Consider the following 22,353-nt stretch of genomic DNA (forward strand, 5'->3'; position numbering starts at 1 on the left):
GTGGTACGAGTGGCGGGCAGACACTTCGATAGAGTCTTCTGTTGACTCAATTAATGCATGAAGATGCCTAGATGAAATTTTTGGCAGGCATCCCGCCACTTTGCGTCCGGGAAAAAGTCAGACTCGAGTGCCACCTTCCATGGGTAGGTTGCCGTTGCGCGTGCTATCCCCAGCGCTCGCAGCGACCACGGCGCCTAAACCGACGGCCCCCAGCCAGTGGTAGCTCATTCACTACGGTGGGTGTGCCCTAATCACCAGCCTGCTTTCTCCGATTACCTCGCTTACCGCATAAGGCGAGGGGCCGCCCGCCGCCAGGAAATTTTTTTACGTGGTCAAGAAATCTGAGCTCGCTGATAAAAACTTCACCTCCCACCGAACAATCAACGTGCACCGTCACCCCACGAACAACCAACGCACTTTATTCCTAGATTCAGTTTTGCTCTTGCCTATCGTCAAGAGCATCTAATCTAGAAGAGAATTTTAATTCTTAGACTTCCATTCGTCCACACACTCGCAAAACGGTCCTTTCGAGACGTTTGCGAATTTTCCAGCCCCTCGCCTAACCCCACCTTCGCGACGATATTTCTAGATCTCAAGCAGTGCTTGTGATCTAGATTTTTCCCCCCAAAACAACACCGCAATCATGGCTGACAAGGGTCTTGAGGACGTGCCTGAGGGTAAGTGATGCGATGCTTTTGAAGTCCTCCGCGATTATTTTGCGAGGATTCTCTCCAGATACGAGGCTTGTCCACCGGCCGACCGACCGCTTCTTCCCCTCCTCTCGCCCCTGCCTGGCGCATTCCAAAAGACATCAGGTGGCTAACAACACTCTTCCTCACAGGCCAGATCGAGTCCAACTACGATGAGACCGTTGACTCCTTCGATGACATGGATCTGAAGTCGGAGCTCCTCCGTGGTATGTATTTTCGCGCCCGAAAATTTGGGCCAAAATGCCCTCACCCGAATACATTTTGCTGACATCGCCTCTACAGGTGTCTACGCCTACGGTTTCGAGCGTCCCTCTGCCATCCAGCAGCGTGCCATCATGCCCGTCATCAAGGGTTCGTCACCTTCTCTGATACTCGCGCCGTAAATCCCGCTCACTCTCTACCCAGGTCACGATGTCATTGCCCAGGCTCAGTCCGGTACTGGCAAGACTGCCACGTTCTCCATCTCTGTCCTCCAGAAGATCGACACCAACGTCAAGCAGTGCCAGGCCCTCATCCTCGCCCCCACCCGTGAGCTTGCCCAGCAGATCCAGAAGGTCGTCGTTGCCATCGGCGACTTCATGAACATTGAGTGCCACGCCTGCATTGGTGGCACCAGCGTTCGCGACGACATGAAGGCCCTGCAGGACGGTCCCCAGGTCGTTGTCGGTACCCCCGGCCGTGTCCACGACATGATCCAGCGCCGCTTCCTCAAGACCGACGGCATGAAGATGTTCGTCCTAGACGAGGCCGACGAGATGCTTTCTGTATGTCCAAATCCTTGCGAACCTGAACATTTTCCGTGCTAACATGCCATTCCAGCGTGGTTTCACCGAGCAGATCTACGACATCTTCCAGCTCCTTCCCCAGAGCACCCAGGTCGTTCTTCTGTCCGCCACCATGCCCCAGGACGTCCTTGAGGTCACCACCAAGTTCATGCGCGACCCCGTCCGCATTCTGGTCAAGAAGGACGAGCTTACCCTTGAGGGTATCAAGCAGTTCTACATTGCCGTCGAGAAGGAGGAGTGGAAGCTCGACACCCTTTCCGACTTGTACGAGACCGTCACCATCACCCAGGCCGTCATCTTCTGCAACACCCGCAGGAAGGTCGACTGGCTTACCGACAAGCTCACCGCCCGTGACTTCACTGTCTCCGCCATGCACGGTGACATGGACCAGGCTCAGCGTGACCTGATTATGAAGGAGTTCCGTTCCGGTTCTTCTCGTGTCCTGATCGCCACTGACCTACTGGCCCGTGGTATCGACGTCCAGCAGGTTTCCCTGGTCATCAACTACGACCTTCCCGCCAACCGCGAGAACTACATCCACCGCATCGGTCGTGGTGGTCGTTTCGGTCGTAAGGGTGTTGCCATCAACTTCGTTACTGCCGAGGATGTTCGCATGATGAGAGAGATTGAGCAGTTCTACAGCACCCAGATTGAGGAGATGCCCATGAACGTTGCCGACCTCATCTAAGTTACGCTTTCACGGGTTACGACTTCTCTCTTTTGCTCAAAAGCCCTTCGGGTCTGCAGATCGATCACGCGCGGATCTGGCACACCATTTGGGGGCGTTCACTCGAGATTCATCAGGACTTTTGTTTGTTGATAGATCACGGAAGGCTACCTCACGAGTCACAGGGCGTGGCCAGCTTCTTGGTTGACGGGTGTTTGCCGCGCCCCGGCTCACGGGTGGGATTGAAAACCGGCTTGCATGTGGAAGGCTCATGAGTCTTTTGGCACCTTAATACCACGAAGGTGCGGCGGACTGGTACCTAAAAGAATCATTTGGCAGGGCTCTAGTTTTTGACCTTCAGTAGTTTCCTAGTCTCTCTGTACGTAGGGGCCTCGTCATGATGAATCTGCTTTTTAAATATTCTTGCCGCGTCTCTCTTTCGCCGTGAAGTCATCCGCAAGTCCGGTTCTGTGCCGCTCCCACGAGTTCAGGGCGGAGGAAGCGGGGTGAACATGCACGAAGCTGGATACTCGGGAACGACAGGGCGACTCTCTTCCAGCCGAGATGGAGAATTGGCCTCGTTTTGTTCCACCATACAGGCTCGCAACTGGCCAGTCCATTCAGACGACGTGCATTAAGACAACGGGGGGGCTATTGTGTCAAACAAGGCTAGGGCCGCCCTTATCGTGACGCCTGAAGCTAGCCAACGAGCCCATGGGGCAGCAGACTGGAGAAGAAGACCACCTCAGAGGAGGTGAGAGGTTGAGCTGCGGCGAAAGCGCCACGTGGGCGGGCCATGGCATGTGGGATGTGATGTGCTGTCGGACTGATGTTCGACCTGCCACTCCCATATGGCTGGGTGCAAGCAACCGTCCCAAGTCTGGTTTTAAACACTCCAGACACTGCGCCTATCGTCGCGTTGGAAGATAGAATCGCACTTATTATAATCATCGTGGCACATCAAAACAGCATGCAAAAAAAGACGAAAAAAAATTGGTAGCTTCTCTTTGATTGAGCGTGTCATCCTTAGTGCAGGGGCCATGCTACTGCGAGGAAATTAGTGACTGCACCAAGACTCGAACATGCGACCTCTGGTTGGTACTTACATCTTCTCTGTATCGTTTCAAATTGACCAAATGCCCGAAGGCGAAAAGAGCGAAGATTTCCCGGACTATAAGGGCATCTCCCTGTCTTTCGGCGTGGTCCGTGAGTTGGAGGGGCCTTCCTGCTCAACCCTCAGGCAGCAGCAAGGCCCCTCCCCTCGCTCAACACAAACGCCGAAGGGGAAAAAAAATTGGTGGGGGATCGACTCGGACTGTATTACCTTTTTACCCCGCCAGACGAGGGAACTGAAGCTCTCTCATCGCCGTGCTCAGCAAGCCACAACGATGTAGAGGTTGGTAATCAGGAGTTTGCATCAAGAGGACACTTGCGTGCGAACTCGAAATGTGTCCAAATTCCGTTCTTCCTTGGATGCAGAAAAAGTACGATGGAGGTTTCGTATGGGTGGAGAGAAGGGGAAGAAGGAAAAAGTTTCACAAATCCCACCCGATTATTTTTTTTCTTCCCTCCCGCCCTCTCTCTCTCTCCCCCATCCCTTCTCTCTCTCTCTGTGGCCCCCCCTTCCGTCCGATGGCCGTGGAGGACCCCCCTTTTCCTGTTTCGTTTCGTTTTGGGCAGTTCGTTAGGGTTGCAAGGAAGCGGGACGCAGTTTTGGGATGACCGGACAGCGGATATGCAACTAACGGGACACTGCTCGAGCAGGGGGAGGGGCGTGGGACGCGGAAAAGATCCCGAGGTCAGAAGCTGGGCTTACATGCTCACTTACATCCAGTCCGAGGAACATATATCCAACTGTGAGGTTATGGGTTGACGATAAATCGCAACTAAGCAAAGCAACTTACCGTTTTCTCTTGAAATCTTCGACGGCTTTAAGGAACTCTGAGGCGCTGCCTTGCGACGGAGGAACTCTGAGGCACATGCAGAGAACAAAGTTGAAAGGCCTGTCGACAGCTGCGACGAAGGCAGTGGCGACAGCCGCTCCTGTCAACGAAGAACAGACTGGAGTAAATATTAAGTCAAAGGCTTGGAGCAGCGGCTTCGTTTCGTCTTCTAGCATTTACATTATGGAAACGGTGTACCTATTGTACGCAAGACGAGGTCTGCTTAGTGTTGCCAGTCAAGTCAACTACGATGCAGACTCAGTGGCCACGGTGTGCGATCACATTGGCTCTCATCCTGGATTGAAGCGTGTTCAGGCTGTAGCCGTTATAACGGAAGAGTAATTGCGACGAGAGTGTAGGTTTCTGACGTTGGCGAGCTGTCATGCTTGAACCGGTGCAAGGGGACATTTCCGTAGCCATTTTGTGAACATTCCTGCCAGTCATACCCACGGTCACTGTTATGGATTTTGGATATTTCATACAATTTATAAATAGCCAGAGAGTCTTCCCGGCTGCCGGTATCGATGTACGCGGAGGTCTGGATGTACGCGGAGGTCTGGATCGCCTTTCCGCGGCATCTACCAAACAAGCCATCTCGAGTATGTAAAGGGTACCGATTCAAGGGAATGAAAGCGAGAACAGCCTGGGCTCTTCATGTAGTAAGAAATAAAGTAGTGCTGGGCATGAGCGAGCCACTGTAGCTTGAGTTCGATGATGTTTGATGAGCAAATGCCTATTTAACGGCGAGGTTCACCTGAGTCCATAGGACCGGTACCCTGGTTGCATTTCAAATGGCGGTCCCAATAAGCTAGCAGACTAAAGCCGTGGAGAGTTTATAGATCTCTCTGGTTAGCATCTCGAACTCATAGCCCTGTGTGCGACTTTTCATACCAGATGAAGGGGAAGTATTCAGTCTTACTTGGTCCTGCAAACAACAACCACTTCAACCCACCTGTTGAATATAGATATCTTTCCTCGTGACGCTGCAAGAAACAAGGACTTTATGATTTGCCTATATCATTGAGAGTTGGTTGGGTAACGCATAAATCTACCTGCGGCTCCATACAGTCATAGAACGGCGTTCTTCCCGTCTACGGCAATATGCCACAAATGATCAACCGCCGACATTCTAAGCGAGAAGGCGGCGCCGCATGACCGATAACCATGGCCAAGACTCGGCAACTGCTTGTGATAAAGCTGAGGAAGTTGGGAGGGAACTTGGAGATTTCGTGAACTGCAAACTAGCAGGATGGTGCTCCAGCTTATGCTTGGGCGAGTGACGATAGATACGGTGACATACCGCGATTATGCTGACGTTTGTTTTGCATATCACAGACCGGTACAGCTGAACCATTTGTGTCGTTTCATACCAGCAGTTTCCTCCCGCGAGTAACGTCATATGCTATTAGCCGTGTTATCGACAAGCCTTATATCTCGGGCCCAGAGTATTGGTCTGAAACTTTCGAACATGCCAGGCAAAAGAGAACCTCTAGGTTATTGCTTCGTTCGAGATCGAGCCAGGAACTCTTCTATCATGAGCAAGGTGTTATGTCTTGGGGACCACAGGTCTGAGTGTGAGAATAACCCATGCTCCTCCTCGGCAGTTGATCTTTCACCGACCAAATGATTATACGGAGAGCGCTATGTGAAAGATCAAGGCCGCAAACTGTGCCAAGTCAAGATGCTTAGTCTAACAACCACGCTGCTCAATGTGAACCCTGCCCGCTATCTCCGGGATGCCGTCATTGTTGCTAACAAGCCTGTTGATATTCATCTCAAGCTGCAAATCTTTCAGTTGGTTGAAACAGTTTTTTATTGTTTGACGACTATTAGTACGATCAAACTTTGTCTGACCTTAAATGTCGGGTCTTATTTCCCCACCCAGTACATCATTACCATCGCTCTTCATCCCACCCGTCACAAACAACAATTTCACCTCAACTCCAACTCATGACGCAAACCCGCATACACCAGTTGATTAGCTCATCGTTACGCCGACCCTGCATGTCGTATTTGGTAGACAGCCTATGCCAACCATGTCGACTTCAGGTTCCCCTCCACCCGAAGCCGGAGCTTCATCTAAGCTCCGCCAGCCCGGCTTCTCTCCAGCACGTCCGGAGGCGGGAGAGTCTCAGGGCCGAATGAGAGCGGCAGAAGCTGTCCATCAGGTCAGCGTCAAGATTCTCTCGGGATCTCCCCCGTTCCAGGTAGGTCAAACGTACCTGCTGTAGTCTCATGACGACGTACTTGCCATCCTTGTTGAACATGAGAATGGGGGTCTCCAGATCCACAAACTCTCGGATACTGTTTGCTCATGTCGTCAGTCTGCCGTTGACTTCTGCCGCATTCCGAGGGTTACCGGGACTGGGGGTTTGAGGGGACTCACAACTGCCTGCACATGCCGCATGGGCTGCAGGTGGCTTCGATGTCAGTGGCAACAGCAACAGCCTTGAAGCCCCGGATGCCCTCAGTGATGGCCTTGCCAAAAGCTACTCTCTCGGCACAAGTACCAACGGGGTACGAGGCATTTTCGACATTGGCTCCATCCGTGTACTTCCCGTCGTTCGAGAGGAGGGTAGCTCCCACACGGAACTTGCTGTACGGGCAGTAAGCCGTGGCCTTTGCTGCGGTTGCCCTCTTCTCGAGCTCCTTCACTTCGACGGACGTCAGGCCGTACTTCTTGGCCGTCTCATCAGTCTGAGACTGGTTGGAAATATCGAGAACCTCGGGAGAGAACGACATGGTGAAACTCGGGAAAGAGAAAGAAGAGAAAGGAAGAGAAGAGAAGAGAAGAGCGAGGTTGCAGAAGGTGTGGGGATGAGATAAGTGAGGGTTGTAGATGATCTAAGACCCAGCGTTCGTCACAGCGTGTATTTGGCTGATGTTCGGGCCAAGGGTATTGCTGTTAGCGTGTACTGGGAGGTAACTTTGACGACACGCCTTCTGAAAGTGCTCGCTGGAATGTTCCATTTATGGGGCTTGTACCCCGCGGCCGTCTCCGACATCCGTTTGCGTTGGACCAAATCAATCTTCGTTTGCTATCAATTTTGGAACCTACAACACAGCGATGCAATCAATTTCAGTTACCAACCACCGCAGATGCCCGTTGCGGCTTCAAGACGTCCTGCCTTCTTGGGCAGCCAACCACCCCAGCAAACGATCCGGTATTGGATGGGTTTCCCACCGTATGACCAACTAGACGTGCTCGGCGCTTTCGCAGCTACCTAGTACCCCGCAGCCCTATGTCCCTCCTGACTTTCCTACATTGGAGGCTTACGGGTGGGCTTTGCCGATGGGAATCGTAAGCGGGTTCATGGCACTAATTCCAGCAATCGATGAGCTAATGTCGGGATCATGAGGTGCCCCTCGTGCTGGGGGGACACTTACGACGCGCCGCCGTCAACGACCAGGTTCGCTCCCGTGATATAGGAGCTGAAGCCAGACGCGAGGAAGCCTGCTACTCGGGCCACTTCTTGCGGGCTGCCCGGTCTTTCGAGGCCGATGGTTGCCTTGGTTGCCTTTTTATATCTTCAGTCAATGCTGTGGTTGAGCCCATGAGAGACCTTACCTCTGGACCTTGCAGACTGGCCGGAGGAAACTGAGAGTTCATACCCTTCATGTCAATCTGGAACGCCATCAGCTTGTCAAGTTTCAACCGTTTCTCACGCCGGTGTACCTACCCCGTTCAGATCAAGGCCAATGTCGACCTGGCCCGGCGAGATGCAGTTGATTCTCACACCAGTCCCCTTGAGAACTGCTACGCCAGCCTTGACGACACCGAGAGCCGCATGGCTAGACATCACATAGCTCGGCCCCCAGCACCCGCCGTACGTCGACGCGACGCTGCTAATGACTATGATGCTGCCGTACTTCTGCGTCTTGGGCGCCGCGTTCGGGTACGACTGCTTTCCCGTGAGTTTGGCCATGGCAGGCGGCGCGTACTTGAGAGCAAAGAAGGGCGCCATCGAGTGCGCCTCGAAACACCGCTGCAAGTCCGCCGACGTCGTCTCGGCAATGGACGCCGGGCCCAGTAATCCGGCGGACGACACCCAGACGTCGAGACGACCGAATTGATTGAGCAGCTCATCGATGAGGACGAGTGTCTCCTCTTCCTTGGCTACATTGAAAGGATACGGGATGACATTCGTATTGGGATGTTCGGCTTGTACCTTGTCGATCAGAGGCTTGAAGCCCTCATCGCTGGCCGCCTTGTCGCATGCTGCGGTATGTGAGTGCGATGTTCATCTGGCTTATGAGTTGAGAGACAATATCGTACCGTATATGGAGGCGGCGCCGTGGGCTACCCTTGCCTTAAGCTAGTCTTCACGATTTGATAGTCAGATCACTTACCTGCCAACTCCTCGATGATGGCCTGCCCAACCGGCTGGGCAGCACCGGTCACGACGCAGACGAACCCGTACTGTCGTTTTCTTAATACCATACAACACGGAAAGGGTGAGTCTCACGCACAAGCTTGCCATCGGCACGGTAGGGGCTGAAGTCTATGGTGGTATCCATGTTAGTCAAAGAGTGAAAGATGACGTTGAGTTCTCGACTTGAAATTGATGAAGAGCAGCGGTTTACATTCACGATGGCAGGTGAGCTAATGATGGTATTTCTAAATCATGCCACTGTCGAATCCAGAGTTTGGACGGCTCATACCCGCATGCCCCCGAACGGGCCCATGCCGTCACCTTCACACGAGACGCCTGCGTGCCGAATGATGCTTCTCCGAGGGGACCAAACGCCCCCTTCGGAAGGCGCACAGCTCAGCCAATACACTTCGTCTGTCGTTGATAAGAGATTTGTCGTGCTCAATTAAGATCTGAGACCTAATCTTTTCTTTTCCAAATTTTTGAGATACTCTTTCAGTCACCGGGAAAGCCGAACGAGAAAATTTCGTTACGGAAGTCCAGGGACACTTGGGAATGTAGAAGTGTTCCCCGGACTAAGACCCGCCCGCCGCGGGGGAGCTTCAACCTGGCGATACCGCTGTCATTCAAATTGGTTGCACTTGATTGGATGGCTGTTGGAGCTCAGGCGGAGATGCTCGATTCGACTGTGCTTCCTATCACGACTATTATGACTATGGGTTCATTCACCCGAATCTTTTGCCTCTAATTTACATTCGGCAGGTCTACACCGTAAGAGTACTGAAGTTAGCGGATACCTTGCCCTGGGGAGGCATGAATCTCACGAATGACCCACGGATAGCAGCAGGTATGGGGTTTTGAGCATAGTCGAAAAAGGCGGTCTCATCGCAATCCAACATCAGTTCATAAATCTCAATTTTCTACACAAAGAAGTGAGAGAGTGAAGCATACATACGTACGCCACTGGATGTGAAATGTTATGGATGAGATTGGAAAAAAAAAGTTTCATTAATGGATACTAACAAACGAGTTCGAGGTACGATATGGGATCGTGTTGCTGTTACATCGATGAATCTTAAGGTAGGGTGTGTTTGACTCTTTGAGTTGTCTTCCTAAGAGATGCTCATCAAATTCTTGAGAAAATTCCAACTTCCCCGGAAGCGATCCATCATGAGCTGCTAGTTGGAGGGTATGGCTGGCCATGAGTCTGCTTCAAGGCCTGCCCATGGATGCAGCCAGGGATGACATAGTCAGCCACCTTACTCAAGCCTGCAAGGCTCGAACCTAACAGAAATTGCCAACATGGCATTCTCGCAGGCCCTTTCAGCACTGACCGCATTTGACACGGCGATTCCTGGTTGATGTTGGGAGAATCCTTCCGTCTCTCGGACGACAGCTGCATGATTACTGCAAGATAGACGCCGCCTGCCGCTGCCCATTAGATCGCACAATACTACCGGATCAAAGATAATAGCAAGGCGAGGTGGCACCCCCGAAGCCCAACCGCCATTGCTGCTATTGTGGGTGATCGAAGGAAGGGAGAAGTCCTGTGTGTATATGGCCAAAGAACCATTGTACGGAAAGGTCAAAGAAGGGTCCAACAATTTGGACCGATCTCGTGGGGGTACCGTCATTGCCTTGCAGCGGTTTCGGGCTGTCCCTTCAGACATCTGCTAAGCTGGGTTGAAACACGAACGCGAAGGCACGTATTCGCTTGGCAGTTTGTCCTACCTACGACCCATTGAAAAGCAAACGTGCTGGCCGGAGGGCTCGGTAAGTCTGACTGTTATTTCGGTTGCCGTTGGGGCTACTAATAACCGTCCGTTTGTGAAGTATCCGTAAGTACCTTACAAGATCGGTATTCTCATAATTGGTGGCTCGGCATCTTGGGTGTGCTGAACCTATCGCCGATAGGAGTCGATTCCGTGGTGATAGTACAAGTGGGTAACGATGACGGATGAGAAATCCAGGCTCCGCTTAGCTAAGACGACTGTCGGATGGTGGGGAACCTGGGAAAGAGTTTGACAGAAAATTGGTAGCGAGGTACCTCTCCAGGATGGGACAGGAATAGGGACAGGGAAGCAATTCGGGCTGGAGGAGGGGATGGGATTGCGCGCAATTGCGCTGAAGGACACCCCTGGAGGCCTGGAATGCCGGGTCGTTGCCTGCCCAGACTGGCGGCCCAAGGTCTTCCAACAAATTTCTGGAGCAAGCGGATCAGGGTCCTTGGACCCCTCGGACCGGATCTGGCAGGACGGTGCAGGTATTGCATCATCAGCACCGCCACGGTGGCTCAAAAACATTCTACACCTTTCCATGGGATTCAGATTGGGGCCTTTTGGGCGCGGGAAATGCGCAAGGCGACCCGCACTTGCAGCCTGCTTTCTCCCTTTATTTTGAAAAATCCAATGTCCTGTCACTAGCGCCGTCAGGTCCATTCAGCCCAGGTAGATTTCCACCCTATTCCCTCCCCGCCACGAATTGCATCAATAATTGCCTTGCCCCCAGCCTGGCTAAGACCTCCTCGATCTTCCTCATCTTTTCTTCTCGCTGCAACATCTCCTTTCCAGTTTACCAGATACCCAGTTGCGCAGACGTATTTGTTCCGCAATTTCACAAGGTACGTTTTTGCGATTCCGTTGGCTCGTCGCACGCGCGAGGCAAGAGGTGGCGGGCTTTCTTTTCTCGTTGGCCAACCCGCCTACTCTTTCCTTACGTCTGTTGGCCGTACTCAGCCTCGAGACGCCCTCCGCGCTCCTGCACTCTCCAACGACCTATGTAGTCGGAGAGACGGCGAAGAAAAGGCCACGAAAGTTACACAACCTTCGTGATTCATTTTGCTGACAGGTTCTGACGCAGGCCCCTCAGAAGGACCCTTATTCACAAATCCGATCCCAGCGCCAAGGTTTTAGATAAGAGATTACTGTACCTACATACAAAATGGTCAAGGAAACGAAGCTCTACGACACCCTCGGCGTATGTCAACACCACAAATTTAATCGAATGGGCGCATCGAGTTATTAACGAAATCACTAGGTTGCGCCGACAGCATCGGAGGTCGAGCTGAAGAAGGCGTACAAGGTCAACGCTCTGAAGTACCACCCTGGTAAGCACATCGAGATGCTTCACATCCTCGCGAGCTTGCTGACGGTTTGCAAACAGACAAGAACGCCCACAACCCCGATGCCGAAGAGAAGTTCAAGGAGGTCTCTGCCGCCTACGAAATCCTTTCCGATTCCCAGAAGCGTCAAATCTACGACCAATATGGTGAGGCCGGTCTCGAGGGTGGTGCTGGCGGCGGTGGTGGCATGGCTGCCGAGGACCTGTTCGCTCAGTTCTTTGGCGGTGGTAGCTTCGGCGGCGGCCTGGGCGGCATGTTCGGCGGCGGCGGTATGCCCAACCGCGGACCTCCCAAGGCCCGTACGATCCACCACACCCACAAGGTTTCTCTCGAGGACGTCTACCGTGGCAAGATCTCCAAGCTGGCTCTGCAGCGCTCCATCATCTGCCCCAAGTGTGAGGGCCGCGGCGGAAAGGAAGGCGCTGTCAAGCGTTGCGGTGGCTGCGACGGCCACGGTATGAAGACCATGATGAGACAGATGGGTCCCATGATCCAACGCTTCCAGACCGTCTGCCCCGACTGCAATGGTGAGGGAGAGACCATCAAGGACAAGGACCGCTGCAAGCAGTGCAACGGCAAGAAGACCATCGTCGACCGCAAAGTTCTCCACGTTCACGTCGACCGCGGCGTTAGGAGCGGCACCAAGGTCGAGTTCCGCGGTGAGGGTGACCAGGCCCCCGGCATCCAGGCCGGTGACGTCGTTTTCGAGATCGAGCAGAAGCCCCACCCCCGCTTCACCCGCAAAGAGGATGACCTTCTGTACCAGTGCGAGATCGAGCTCGTAACTGCTCTGGCTGGTGGAACTATCTACATCGAGCACCTCGACGAGAGGTGGCTCAGCATCGAAATCCTGCCCGGTGAAGCAATTGCTCCTGGTAAGTTCCAAGTTGATTCTCCTGTTTATAGCGCCTACTAACCTTCCCAGATGCCGTGAAGATGGTCCGCGGCCAGGGTATGCCTTCCCCCAGACACCACGACTTCGGCAACCTCTACATTCAGTTCAGCGTCAAGTTCCCCGAGAAGAACTGGACAGATGACCCGGCCACCTTCGAGGCTCTCCAGAAGCTGCTGCCCGCCCCGTCTCTGCAGACTGTGCCCCCGCCCGAGGCCATGTCCGAGCCTGCCGACCTCGAGGATCTCGACAACAGCGCGCAAGCTAAGGTCTTTGGCGGCGCTGGCTCGATGGACGAGGATGACGAGGATGGCCACCCGGGAGCCGAGCGCGTGCAGTGCGCTTCCCAGTAAATGACGTTGATTACTGATGATATTTGGCATTACGAGCATCTCTGGCGTGTGGGGGGGCGTGGATCGAGGCAGTTCTTTCTCATCTGTTCAATCGAACGGAAATGCATATTTTCCCTGTCACGAATGGATGGAAACGGTTGCATGGACATGATAAAGAGAGGCGCGCCGTTCGGAGGCTGCCTGTGGAAGGCGGCTGCTGGTCGGGTGCCTCGTCTAGACGCGCTGAGTCGGTTCGTCGAGAATGAAGGCTGGTTTCCGATGGGCCAGCAGTAACAGGGATATCTGGTCCAGCGATTGCGTGTTAAAAACATCACTTGGCTTCTATGCTCGACGGACATCGAGACTTGGTGGGAAAGGCGTTCACGGTCATAGAGGATTATCCGTTGAATCGATTTGATAAGTGTGTTTGAGTTTGAATGATTTATTGCCTGCTGCCTGCGGTGTCTACGATGCTTCCTGTGTCTGCTCCACTTGCTCTCCCTCTTCACCTTCTCCTTGCTCGTCGTCTCCTTTTTTGCGCAGATCTCCGATGTTGTACAAAAGCTTGCGCACTTGCTCATTTGTCAAGTCGAACTCACTCTCGCTCAAGCTCGCGTCTTGAGGGGTGAAGTCTTGTGTTGTTGAAAAGGCAGCACCGGTCCACTTGTAAGACACGATACCGATGGTACTCGACTCTGCCGGGTCGACAGCCACCAGGATGGTGTTCAGGGTACCGTCGCTCGAGATTGGGGCCACATGAAGGGGGTTGCCCGGGAGAGAGACGGTCTGAACGTGGGACAGAGTGTTTTGGTCTGAGACGCGCAGCACAAAGATGGAAGGAATACTAAATGACGGGTCAGCAATGAAAAGAAACACAATCAAGGGCTACTAAACATACCCTTCGCAGACCGCCAGGACCACGGGGTTTGGCAGGCCATTGACAAGAACAGTGGCTGACAGAAGCTGAGAGACGGCGACCTTGGAAGTCTCGCTCTCAACCTGTCGGGCCTGCTCCAAGATGTCGAACTTGGACAGGACCTTGCCCGCCTCCCAGTCCCAAACAAACATCTCACTGTCTCCACCGCCCGAAACAAGAACATCCTGACTAGGCAGAGTGAGAGCGCTGACGAAGTTGGTATGACCCAGACAGAAGCCCTCGATGACATGCGCATGCGGCATGTACCGCGAGACGCGGATGTGCTCGTCGCGGTCCGCGGTGATGATATACCGCCGCGAACCCTTCTCCGCGAGCATCATCGCCGTAAGCATGGAGACGTGGCCGATCTGGAGCGTGTGCTCGAAGGTCGGCTCCTCCTTGGTGACGTCGCGCTTCCCCTTCTTGGACTCGCGCTCCTGGTTCCTGAGGGCTCGCAGGTTGGCCTTGGAGTGCACGGTGAAGTTGCTCGCTTCCGGCTTGAACGGCTTGGTCTCTTGCGTCTCGGGTGCCGGAGTGGATTCCTCAGCTGGCGTACTGGCACCAGCATCGGCATCACCAGTGGCGGCGGCAGCAGCAGCAGCAGCAGGCTTATCTGTGGGGATCAAAGGTAACGAGAAGACGTCGCCGAACTTGTCTGCGCTCAGAATCGTCTCATTACCCGGGCAGATGAGGACGGAGCAGGGGCGTTTAGGCATGATTCTTTTACACGTTTGTTAAGCTCTATCTTACAGTGCGGGGCGCAACAGACGACGTACCTCTGACCGAGCTCTTTCAGGTTGCCCTTGCCGTCGTGCTCAAACACCCAAAGAGACTTGTCGTGGCCCGAGATGGCCAGCAGATGGCTGCCATCGCTGGTAGTGGTCATGAGGGTGATGACAGGTTGATCGGGGACCCTCGCGAACACATTGCTGCCTCGATTGTTTGCTTTCTGGCCCTGATTTTGGCCCCTGTTACCCTTCCTCCGATCCTTCTTCCCTCGTTTCTCGTTCTCCTGTTCGGGATGCTTGGGAGGCTCATCCACGACCATGGCGTCACCGTCGTCCTTGGACTGCTCGTCTTCCTTCTCGAGTCTCTGACGCTTGGCCGGGGGGCCGTCTTCCTCACCATCGGCAGGGGATGTGGGCGTGGGCACACTGGAGCTCACTTCTATCTCGACCTTAGCTGCAGCGGCGGCGGCTGAGGCGGCTGCAACTTTCTCGACGTCGGGGTGCTCCCATGTCGATAGGTGAGAGCCGTCTTGCAGACTAAAGGAGTGAATCTTTCCACCCCTGGCGGCGAAGACTACATTTCCAGAAGGCTGGATGAAATTGTAAGGAATCTTCATCTTGAATCGATTGGCTCCTCTAGTTGAGAGGACTCAATTTGACTGAGTGGAAGTTGCCTGCGCAAGGGATTGAAGTTGAGATAGAACTTTCCCTCAAGAACTCATCTCACATGGACATGCCCCACCATCGAGAGCAAAAAAAAGAAAAAAGAATAACTCCGGGTGTACGTACCTTCCCAGTCTGAAGCTTGGATCACCTTGCAGTCGCGGCACAGCGCTGCAAGTTGCCCTAAGGTCCATTCTGATTGGCTGTCTCGAAACCACCCACACATTTTCGCGAGACAGCAAAAACCTTTTTGCTCCGGGGAGGCTCTCGAATTCTTTCCTGCTGCATCACCAAATTTTTGATACCCATCACTCACCCCAAGGAACAAATTCATTTGCCCTTAAACATCCTGCCTTCATAAAATAAGAAGATATGGGGGGCAAATCTGCGAACAAGGCTGGCTACTTCGACAAGCTCAAGGGCTTGCTCGAGGAGTACAAGTCCATCTTCATCGTCACCGTCGACAATGTCAGCTCTCAGCAGATGCACGAGATCAGACAATCCCTCCGTGGTGAGGGTGTCGTTCTGATGGGTAAGAACACCATGGTAAGTTTCCTCCTCGAAGCCTTTGGCGCCAATGCCATTGGCGATCTCCCAAGAAAGATCGTGATGCTAACGCAAAATTCAAGGTTCGCCGTGCCCTCAAGACCTTCATCCCCGACTCCCCCGAGTACGAGCGTCTCCTCCCCTTCGTCAAGGGCAACGTCGGTTTCGTCTTCACCAACGGTGACCTCAAGACCATCCGTGACAAGATTCTCGAGAACAAGGTCGCCGCCCCTGCCCGTGCCGGTGCCGTCGCTCCCTCCGACGTCTGGGTTCCCGCCGGAAACACCGGTATGGAGCCCGGAAAGACCTCTTTCTTCCAGGCCCTCGGTGTCCCCACCAAGATCGCCCGTGGTACCATCGAAATCGTCTCGGACCTGAAGCTCGTCGAGGCCAACACCAAGGTCGGCCCCTCCGAGGCCACCCTCCTCAACATGCTCAACATCTCCCCCTTCACCTACGGCATGGGCGTCGCCCAGGTCTACGACCAGGGCAACACCTTCCCCTCTGACGTCCTCGACATCTCCGAGGAGCAGCTCCTCAAGGCCTTCGCCGGCGCCGTCACCACCATCGCCGCCGTCTCCCTGGCCATCAACTTCCCCACCCTCCCCTCCGTCATGCACTCCTTCTACAACGGCTACAAGAACGTTCTCGCCGTCGCCATCGAGACCGAGATCAGCTGGCCCGAGATCGAGGAGCTCAAGGACCGCATCGCCAACCCCGACGCCTACGCCGCTGCCGCCCCCGTCGCTGCTGCCGGTGGCGCCGACGAGGCCAAGGAGGCTGAGAAGGCCGAGTCCGAGAAGGACGAGGAGTCCGATGATGATGGCGGCTTCGGCGGTCTCTTGTACGTTCACACTCCCAACCTTGACACCCCCCGAGCTGTGCTAACAAGTTTTGCAGCGACTAAATCATGTAACGAGAAATCGATGTTTACGGCTTCTATCTGGGCTAAATCGGATGGGTTTACGACGACACGTGGATCTTACGCACGGCTACATAGATGGGTTGCCGGTCAATCAAAGCACATCGCATTTGACGGCACATTTCAGTTCCATGACTTTTGACTCTTGGTGAGGTGACATGCATGAAGCATGATCTTCCACCCACGCTGAAAAGGTTCGTTACCATTCTCTTGTCTCTCCGCTCTCTCCCACACACCCGCTTCCTATGATTATAAAAAAATTCAAGAGCTTTTTAACCCTGAATCTTTCTTGATGACACACATCACCACCCTATGAGGAAGCTTCCCATTCATATTTTTATTTACTGTACAGCCTTTTTTTACCGGGTATCATCTGGCTAACGTACACAAAGCTGCAGGTTCTATGTCTCGCATGCTCCCCTATCCAGCATGTCTTGCTCTCGCCTTTTTCGTAGTTTACAAGTTTTGTGAATGTACAAAGTGTTCTCAGTGTTCGAGAACCTGCCTGGCGACCTTCATGGCCGCCTCTGGCAGATTAGCTAGCTGCGCGACCTTCAGAGCGTGGCTCTGTCGGTTGATGCCCTTCCGTAGGCTATGAACATAGACAAATCCACCATCTTCATCCTCGTCCACATCCGTGCAGTACATGTCCACCGCCCGTGTTTGTGACTCGCAGAGACCGTCTGCCAGTGCCAGGTCCGCCACCTTGTGGAAGTGCGTCGCAAAGAGCGTGCGGCACTGGTTGATCGTGGCCAGGTGGTGCAGGCAGGCGTAGGCGACGGCGGTACCGTCCTCGGGCGTCGTGCCCCTTCCGATCTCGTCCATGATAACGAAAGACCGCGGCGTCGCGCTGCGCAGGATCTGCGCCGTCTCCATCATCTCAACCATGAAGGTGCTCTGGTCGCGGTAGAGGTTGTCCGCCGATCCGACGCGGCTGAAGATGGCGTCCACGATGCCCATCTCTGCATAGTCGGCCGGCACGTAGCATCCAATCTGCGCCAGGATCGTGATGAGGGCGTTCTGGCGGAGGAAGGTGCTCTTCCCGGCCATGTTGGGACCCGTGATCAGCCACAGCTTGCCGGCTGAGGGGCTGCCCACGAGGCAGTCGTTGCGGACGAAGCTGCGGCCCTGCTCGGACAGTCCGCCCTCCACCGTGGGGTGTCTGCCGCCGATGATGGTGTGGGCGGTCGAGTTGTTGAGCGCGGGCCGGGCAAGGCCCTGCTCGTCGGCGAGCTTGGCGAAGGAAGTGGCGATGTCGAGCTCGTCCAGCACGGCGGCGTTGCGGCGGAGTCTGACGAGGTTGAGAACCACTGCTGCGCGGAGAGCGTGGAAGACGCGTTGCTCCTCCGTGCGGATGCTGTGCCGGGCGTGCTCAAGCTGCTGGCCGAGATGGGTCCAACCGGGGTCGTGAAAGGAGCGCGTGGAACGGCTAGAGCTGAGAGCCTTGATATCGAGGACGGATCGGGTGTCTTTGCCTCTGATGTGGCAGAAGTGGCCGAGGGCGGGACTCCAGCGGAGGGTCAGAGAGGCGGCGTCGTGCTGCTCGCGGAGTGATTCGGCAAGGGTCTCCCTCTCGGCATGCAGGGCCGCCAAGTCGGCGTGGAGCTGGCGGAGGAGGGGGCTCGCTTCGGGTTTCATTATCCAGGCTTCGTTGTCGTCGGCGTAGGCCTCCCGGACGGAGGTCGGGCGCTTCTTCTTCGCGGCGCCCTTGGGCAAAGAGGCGGCGTCGTCTTCGGTGCCCTCCGTGCTGACGATTTCCTTGGCGAGGGCAATCATCTCCCCGGCCTCGTTCTCCTCGATTTCGTGCTGCTGAATGATGCCATCCTCGTCGATTGCCCCCTTGATGCGCCGCGCGAGAGTCAGGGGTTTCTTGAGGTCGAGGCGGACGGTCATCTGCGCGAGGCAACCGGACTCATCGGACGCTTTCTCAAGTAGCTGTCTGATGTTGTTCGTGGCCTGGATCGTGTTGCACAGGGCCACGAGATCGTCCGGATCGCCTCGGCCGAGAGCAAACTTCTGGACCAGGCGCTGCGAATCGTGGCTGCGGCGGAGCAGCAGGACGATGGAGTCCCGTAAGTCCGGCTCTTCGATAAAACGGGCCACAAGATCCTGTCTCAGTTTGATAACGTCGAGCGACGTCGACGGGGCACTGAGCCAATCGTTGAGCAGTCGCGCGCCGCTCTTCGTGACTGTCCGCCTGATGGCATGTAGCAGGCTACCCCGGAAGTTACTGTCTCTGATGGTCTGTTTGATTTCCAGCGAGCGCATGCTGTTCTTGTCAATGCTCATGATCTGCATGTTCTCATGACGTTGCGGCGGCTGGAGCTTCATGCTCAACCCCAGCAACCGCTCCTTGACGTAGTGTAGCAACAGGCTCCCCGCCATCACCTCACCTTCAGTGAAGGCGTCCAGCGTCGCCTGAGGGATTTCAGATTCGAGCATGGATGTCCAATCAGAAAGACGCCTGATTTCGCCGAACGGGCTGTACGTGACTAAGTGTCTGTCCTCGGCAAGTATAGAAAACAGGCCATGGCCGGTTTGAGTTTCAAGCTCGCTGTCCAGCACGACTTCCCTGGGGCATATCCTCGACAAGATCGAGGAGAGCGCTGTCAGATCGGAAGCTTGAGTGTAGAATTGGCCGGTGGATAGATCCAACCACGCGAGGCCCAAGGAGGGTGGTTCGGCAGGGTCACCAGTTGCCGGAGTCACGCTCCCATCAGCGGCTGAATGGGACCAGTCTTCCCCTCCCCCTCCGGGCTGGGCCGCGGCGCCATGGGCATGAATAGCCAGCACGTAGTTATTGGCGTAAGGGTCAATGAAGTTCTCGTCAATCAAAGTCCCTGGCGTGATGACGCGAGCAACTTTGCGATCATGCATCAGCCCACCAGAGGTGACCTTCTCCGGCGCCTTGTTGGGGAACTCCTCAGCGATAGCAACGTAGCGATTCAGGTCCTGGACTAGGATCTTGAGAAAACGATCCAGCTGGAAGAAAGGAAACCCGGCCTAGTAATCACATATCAGACCTACGATACGAAACCGCCAGCTTTCGAGGTTGTTGAGAAAAGTGAGAAGGATTTACCATAGGAACTGGGCCAGCATTGGTCTTCTTCTGGGCGACCTTGATATTCAGCAGAGGACCAAACTCCTCGGCGTGTTCGAAATAGAGCTCGTAGAAGCCGCCGACACGCGTCAAGAGAACACAATTATCGAACTTTTGCATGTTTCGACGTGCCTGTAGAATGACGGTCGGATATGCTGGGCCCTCATCTTGCATAGGGCGGGGATCCAACGGCAGAAGGCCCTGGGGTAGATCGTCAAGTTTCAACGTAGACTTTGTCTTCTTACCCCTGGCAAAGACACCACCAGGCGAATGCCAGCTTGGCGCTCCCGTAAACACAACTTCTCGGCCGAAAATGGAGGCATGGCTCCCTCGGTAGACACTGCGGCGCAGGCGGAGAGGTGCGGAGAGAGTCGATCGGGCAGTAGTCAGCAACGCGGGCACCAGGTCATGACGGGCGAATGTGGTGAGGGATCGGGCCAACATGTGAGCATATCATCAATGTGAGCTGTTCCGGGAGTGACGTCGGTTCAGGTGTTTGTCCGGTTCGGATATAAAGAAGCCTGCCCTTAGGAGGTAAGGAATGGGGGTCTGGACGCGGCGAGGAATGTGGTGTTGTGACGCTCAGCAGGGAGAATGATGAGATAATGAGCCGGGTGGATTACGGCGGCCGGGGTGGTCAGGGCTGGATGCGAATCATGCGAGCGGCATGGTGGACGTGAAATATCGCGAGATTTTTCGGGACGATGGCTCGAATCCGCCCGAATCGATCGGGACCCATAGGGGCCTGGGGGGATCTCGCTGGAGGGCGGACGGCCTGACAGGCCGCTGCGAACTGCACTGTGGGGCCGGTGGTCCAGGCGACTGGGACTGCTGTCGGGTGGTTCAGCAACGTGTTTACCGGCTATCGCCTGGGGCGGGACAGTTTGGGAGGGATCCTGAGTGGTATTGGCATTGGCATTGGCATTGGCATTGGTGCACCTGGGCCGCGGATGGGATGGGATGGGATGCGTGGAAGTGGCATGGCATGGTCGGGGCGGCGATAAAATTAGGCGACAACCCTGTACGGATGCGTGTCGAATTTTGGTCCGTTTGCTCGGGGCAGAGATGCGACGGACGAAGATAGCAGCCAGCAAACGACAACATCCGATGTTGGTCTTTGCCTGACTGTGAGGATCCTTATCGCCGAATGTCGCAAACCGGACGTAAGATGGAACCAGACGGAGAAGAAAAACAGGCCAGGGTTTGTGGAGAAGGGAAGGGTCAGGGTCTGGTCGGATTTAGGGGTCTCTCCAGGTCTTGCGTATCCGCCGCCATCCGCAGCATGTGGTGAACTGGAAATAATGAATGTTGGTTTGAAGGGATACAAACAAGGCAGATAAGGTAGAGGATCCATGGGCAGTGCAGCGAGATGCGCAGTGAGTCTAAACAAGGTGCAAGCAACAGCCAAGGCGGAACGGTCCAAGACAGTGTTGATGCTTTTTGCCGGTACCTGCCTGGTGTGCATCATCGTCTTACGAGAGTCTGTTGCGACTAGCGTCATGTCGTTGGACCAGTCGTACGGAGGAGGAAGACTCGTGGAGGCCGTTGGAGCCAGAGGACCACAGAAACGGAACTGCAGAACGCAGGGCGCAAAACACTAAAGGGAAGGTGGTGCTGTGGAGACTTACTGTGTGATGAAGCAGTTGGACTGTATTTCAGCCCTCGCCATACCGCCGCAGTCTGTCGATGCATCGAGTTGGGCTGCACCGCCTCAGGACCTTCGGGCCGCAGAAACACAGTGTTTTGGACGGCTCCAGCGTCTAGACAGCCATTAAGATGCGGTCGACGTGCAGTAGGGTGAACCAGTTGGCAGAAAAACTGTCTGTTGGCGCAGGCATGCGGGCGATAGTCGAATGATGCTACCGTCATGTTGAGATTGACAGGGCGGGGGTCGCATCATACATGGCCATATCGTGGCTCGCTAGCCATTATGATCAACGCACAGCCGGGCCCCCAAAAAGGGAACAGCCAGCCCGAGGGAGTGCTCCCAATAGCAGACGACTATCGGCTGGAGGCAATCAAACATGGGCAGACGGCAGAGGATGGCTGCTACCCCGGAGCACTCTATCTCGAATCTGATGGCAGGCGCCATTTCCGTCATCGCTTCATGCTCGTACCTGAATGATTTACCAGGTTAGGTACGGTAACACAGGATGCAAGAAAGACAGGATGGCAGATGTCGGAAACATGCCAGGACCCGGCGCGGCTTTCGGGGAAAGAAGGGGAGGAACCTGGAAGGGTCTGACTGGAGTCAATAGAAGGTGTGGTGCGTCTGATTGTGCGAGTGTGGCTACTGCAGTATGGGGTGCTTGACACGATGTTCGATCACGTCCTCCGAAAACATCACCGGATACCTAGTGTGTGGACACACGGAATATGGGGAAGTGTAGGGAAGCGTGGTCCAAGATCGAAGCATGCCATACCAAGCAACTGAACGATGCTTGGATGAGAGTCCACCGTGGTGATGTGAGAATGTTATGAGGATGGACCGGAAGGGTGCGACGTGTAAGCAGAACAGTGTGTGTTGCATTCCAGACAGCCTTACCTAAGTCCGGTCAAGGAGATATCCTCGACACCGGATTGGTCTGTTAAGGTACCCGGACACGACGGAGCCTGATGAGCAAGCATAGAAGCAGAGAAAAAGAAAGAACCTAA

The 22,353-nt window shown here is 54.7% G+C and overlaps 7 protein-coding genes across 7 annotated transcripts; 3 read left to right on the forward strand and 4 right to left on the reverse strand.

The window, feature by feature from the left end:
* Positions 1 to 643: 643 nt before the first annotated feature.
* CkaCkLH20_02666 (ATP-dependent RNA helicase eif4a) lies at positions 644 to 2,183 on the forward strand (the record flags this gene model as incomplete). Its single annotated transcript, XM_038885385.1, has 5 exons — positions 644 to 677; positions 842 to 916; positions 993 to 1,061; positions 1,116 to 1,474; positions 1,530 to 2,183. 5 exons carry the CDS (start codon positions 644 to 646, stop codon positions 2,181 to 2,183), a joined length of 1,191 nt encoding a protein of 396 aa, XP_038749316.1.
* Positions 2,184 to 6,184: 4,001 nt separating this feature from the next.
* On the reverse strand, positions 6,185 to 6,847 carry CkaCkLH20_02667 (cytidine deaminase; the record flags this gene model as incomplete). Its single annotated transcript, XM_038885386.1, has 3 exons — positions 6,185 to 6,262; positions 6,328 to 6,409; positions 6,492 to 6,847. The coding sequence occupies 3 exons, from the start codon at positions 6,845 to 6,847 to the stop codon at positions 6,185 to 6,187; spliced, it is 516 nt and encodes a 171-aa protein (XP_038749317.1).
* A 531-nt stretch (positions 6,848 to 7,378) lies between these two features.
* CkaCkLH20_02668 (3-oxoacyl-(acyl-carrier-protein) reductase) lies at positions 7,379 to 8,623 on the reverse strand (the record flags this gene model as incomplete). Its single annotated transcript, XM_038885387.1, has 7 exons — positions 7,379 to 7,424; positions 7,493 to 7,623; positions 7,674 to 7,730; positions 7,786 to 8,324; positions 8,382 to 8,405; positions 8,456 to 8,525; positions 8,576 to 8,623. 7 exons carry the CDS (start codon positions 8,621 to 8,623, stop codon positions 7,379 to 7,381), a joined length of 915 nt encoding a protein of 304 aa, XP_038749318.1.
* Positions 8,624 to 11,418: 2,795 nt separating this feature from the next.
* CkaCkLH20_02669 (DnaJ domain-containing protein) lies at positions 11,419 to 12,844 on the forward strand (the record flags this gene model as incomplete). The annotated part of the gene is made up of 4 exons (XM_038885388.1): positions 11,419 to 11,454; positions 11,515 to 11,584; positions 11,641 to 12,474; positions 12,525 to 12,844. 4 exons carry the CDS (start codon positions 11,419 to 11,421, stop codon positions 12,842 to 12,844), a joined length of 1,260 nt encoding a protein of 419 aa, XP_038749319.1.
* Positions 12,845 to 13,288: 444 nt separating this feature from the next.
* CkaCkLH20_02670 (WD repeat domain-containing protein) lies at positions 13,289 to 15,084 on the reverse strand (the record flags this gene model as incomplete). Its single annotated transcript, XM_038885389.1, has 3 exons — positions 13,289 to 13,667; positions 13,722 to 14,459; positions 14,516 to 15,084. 3 exons carry the CDS (start codon positions 15,082 to 15,084, stop codon positions 13,289 to 13,291), a joined length of 1,686 nt encoding a protein of 561 aa, XP_038749320.1.
* Positions 15,085 to 15,502: 418 nt separating this feature from the next.
* Positions 15,503 to 16,740, forward strand: CkaCkLH20_02671 (60s acidic ribosomal protein p0; the record flags this gene model as incomplete). Its single annotated transcript, XM_038885390.1, has 3 exons — positions 15,503 to 15,676; positions 15,760 to 16,520; positions 16,677 to 16,740. The coding sequence occupies 3 exons, from the start codon at positions 15,503 to 15,505 to the stop codon at positions 16,738 to 16,740; spliced, it is 999 nt and encodes a 332-aa protein (XP_038749321.1).
* Positions 16,741 to 17,084: 344 nt separating this feature from the next.
* CkaCkLH20_02672 (MutS domain V) lies at positions 17,085 to 20,142 on the reverse strand (the record flags this gene model as incomplete). Its single annotated transcript, XM_038885391.1, has 2 exons — positions 17,085 to 19,601; positions 19,678 to 20,142. The coding sequence occupies 2 exons, from the start codon at positions 20,140 to 20,142 to the stop codon at positions 17,085 to 17,087; spliced, it is 2,982 nt and encodes a 993-aa protein (XP_038749322.1).
* Between the last annotated feature and the right edge of the window lie 2,211 nt (positions 20,143 to 22,353).

Source organism: Colletotrichum karsti (assembly GCF_011947395.1).
Source record: "Colletotrichum karsti strain CkLH20 chromosome Unknown Scaffold6, whole genome shotgun sequence".
NCBI lineage: Eukaryota > Fungi > Ascomycota > Sordariomycetes > Glomerellales > Glomerellaceae > Colletotrichum > Colletotrichum karsti.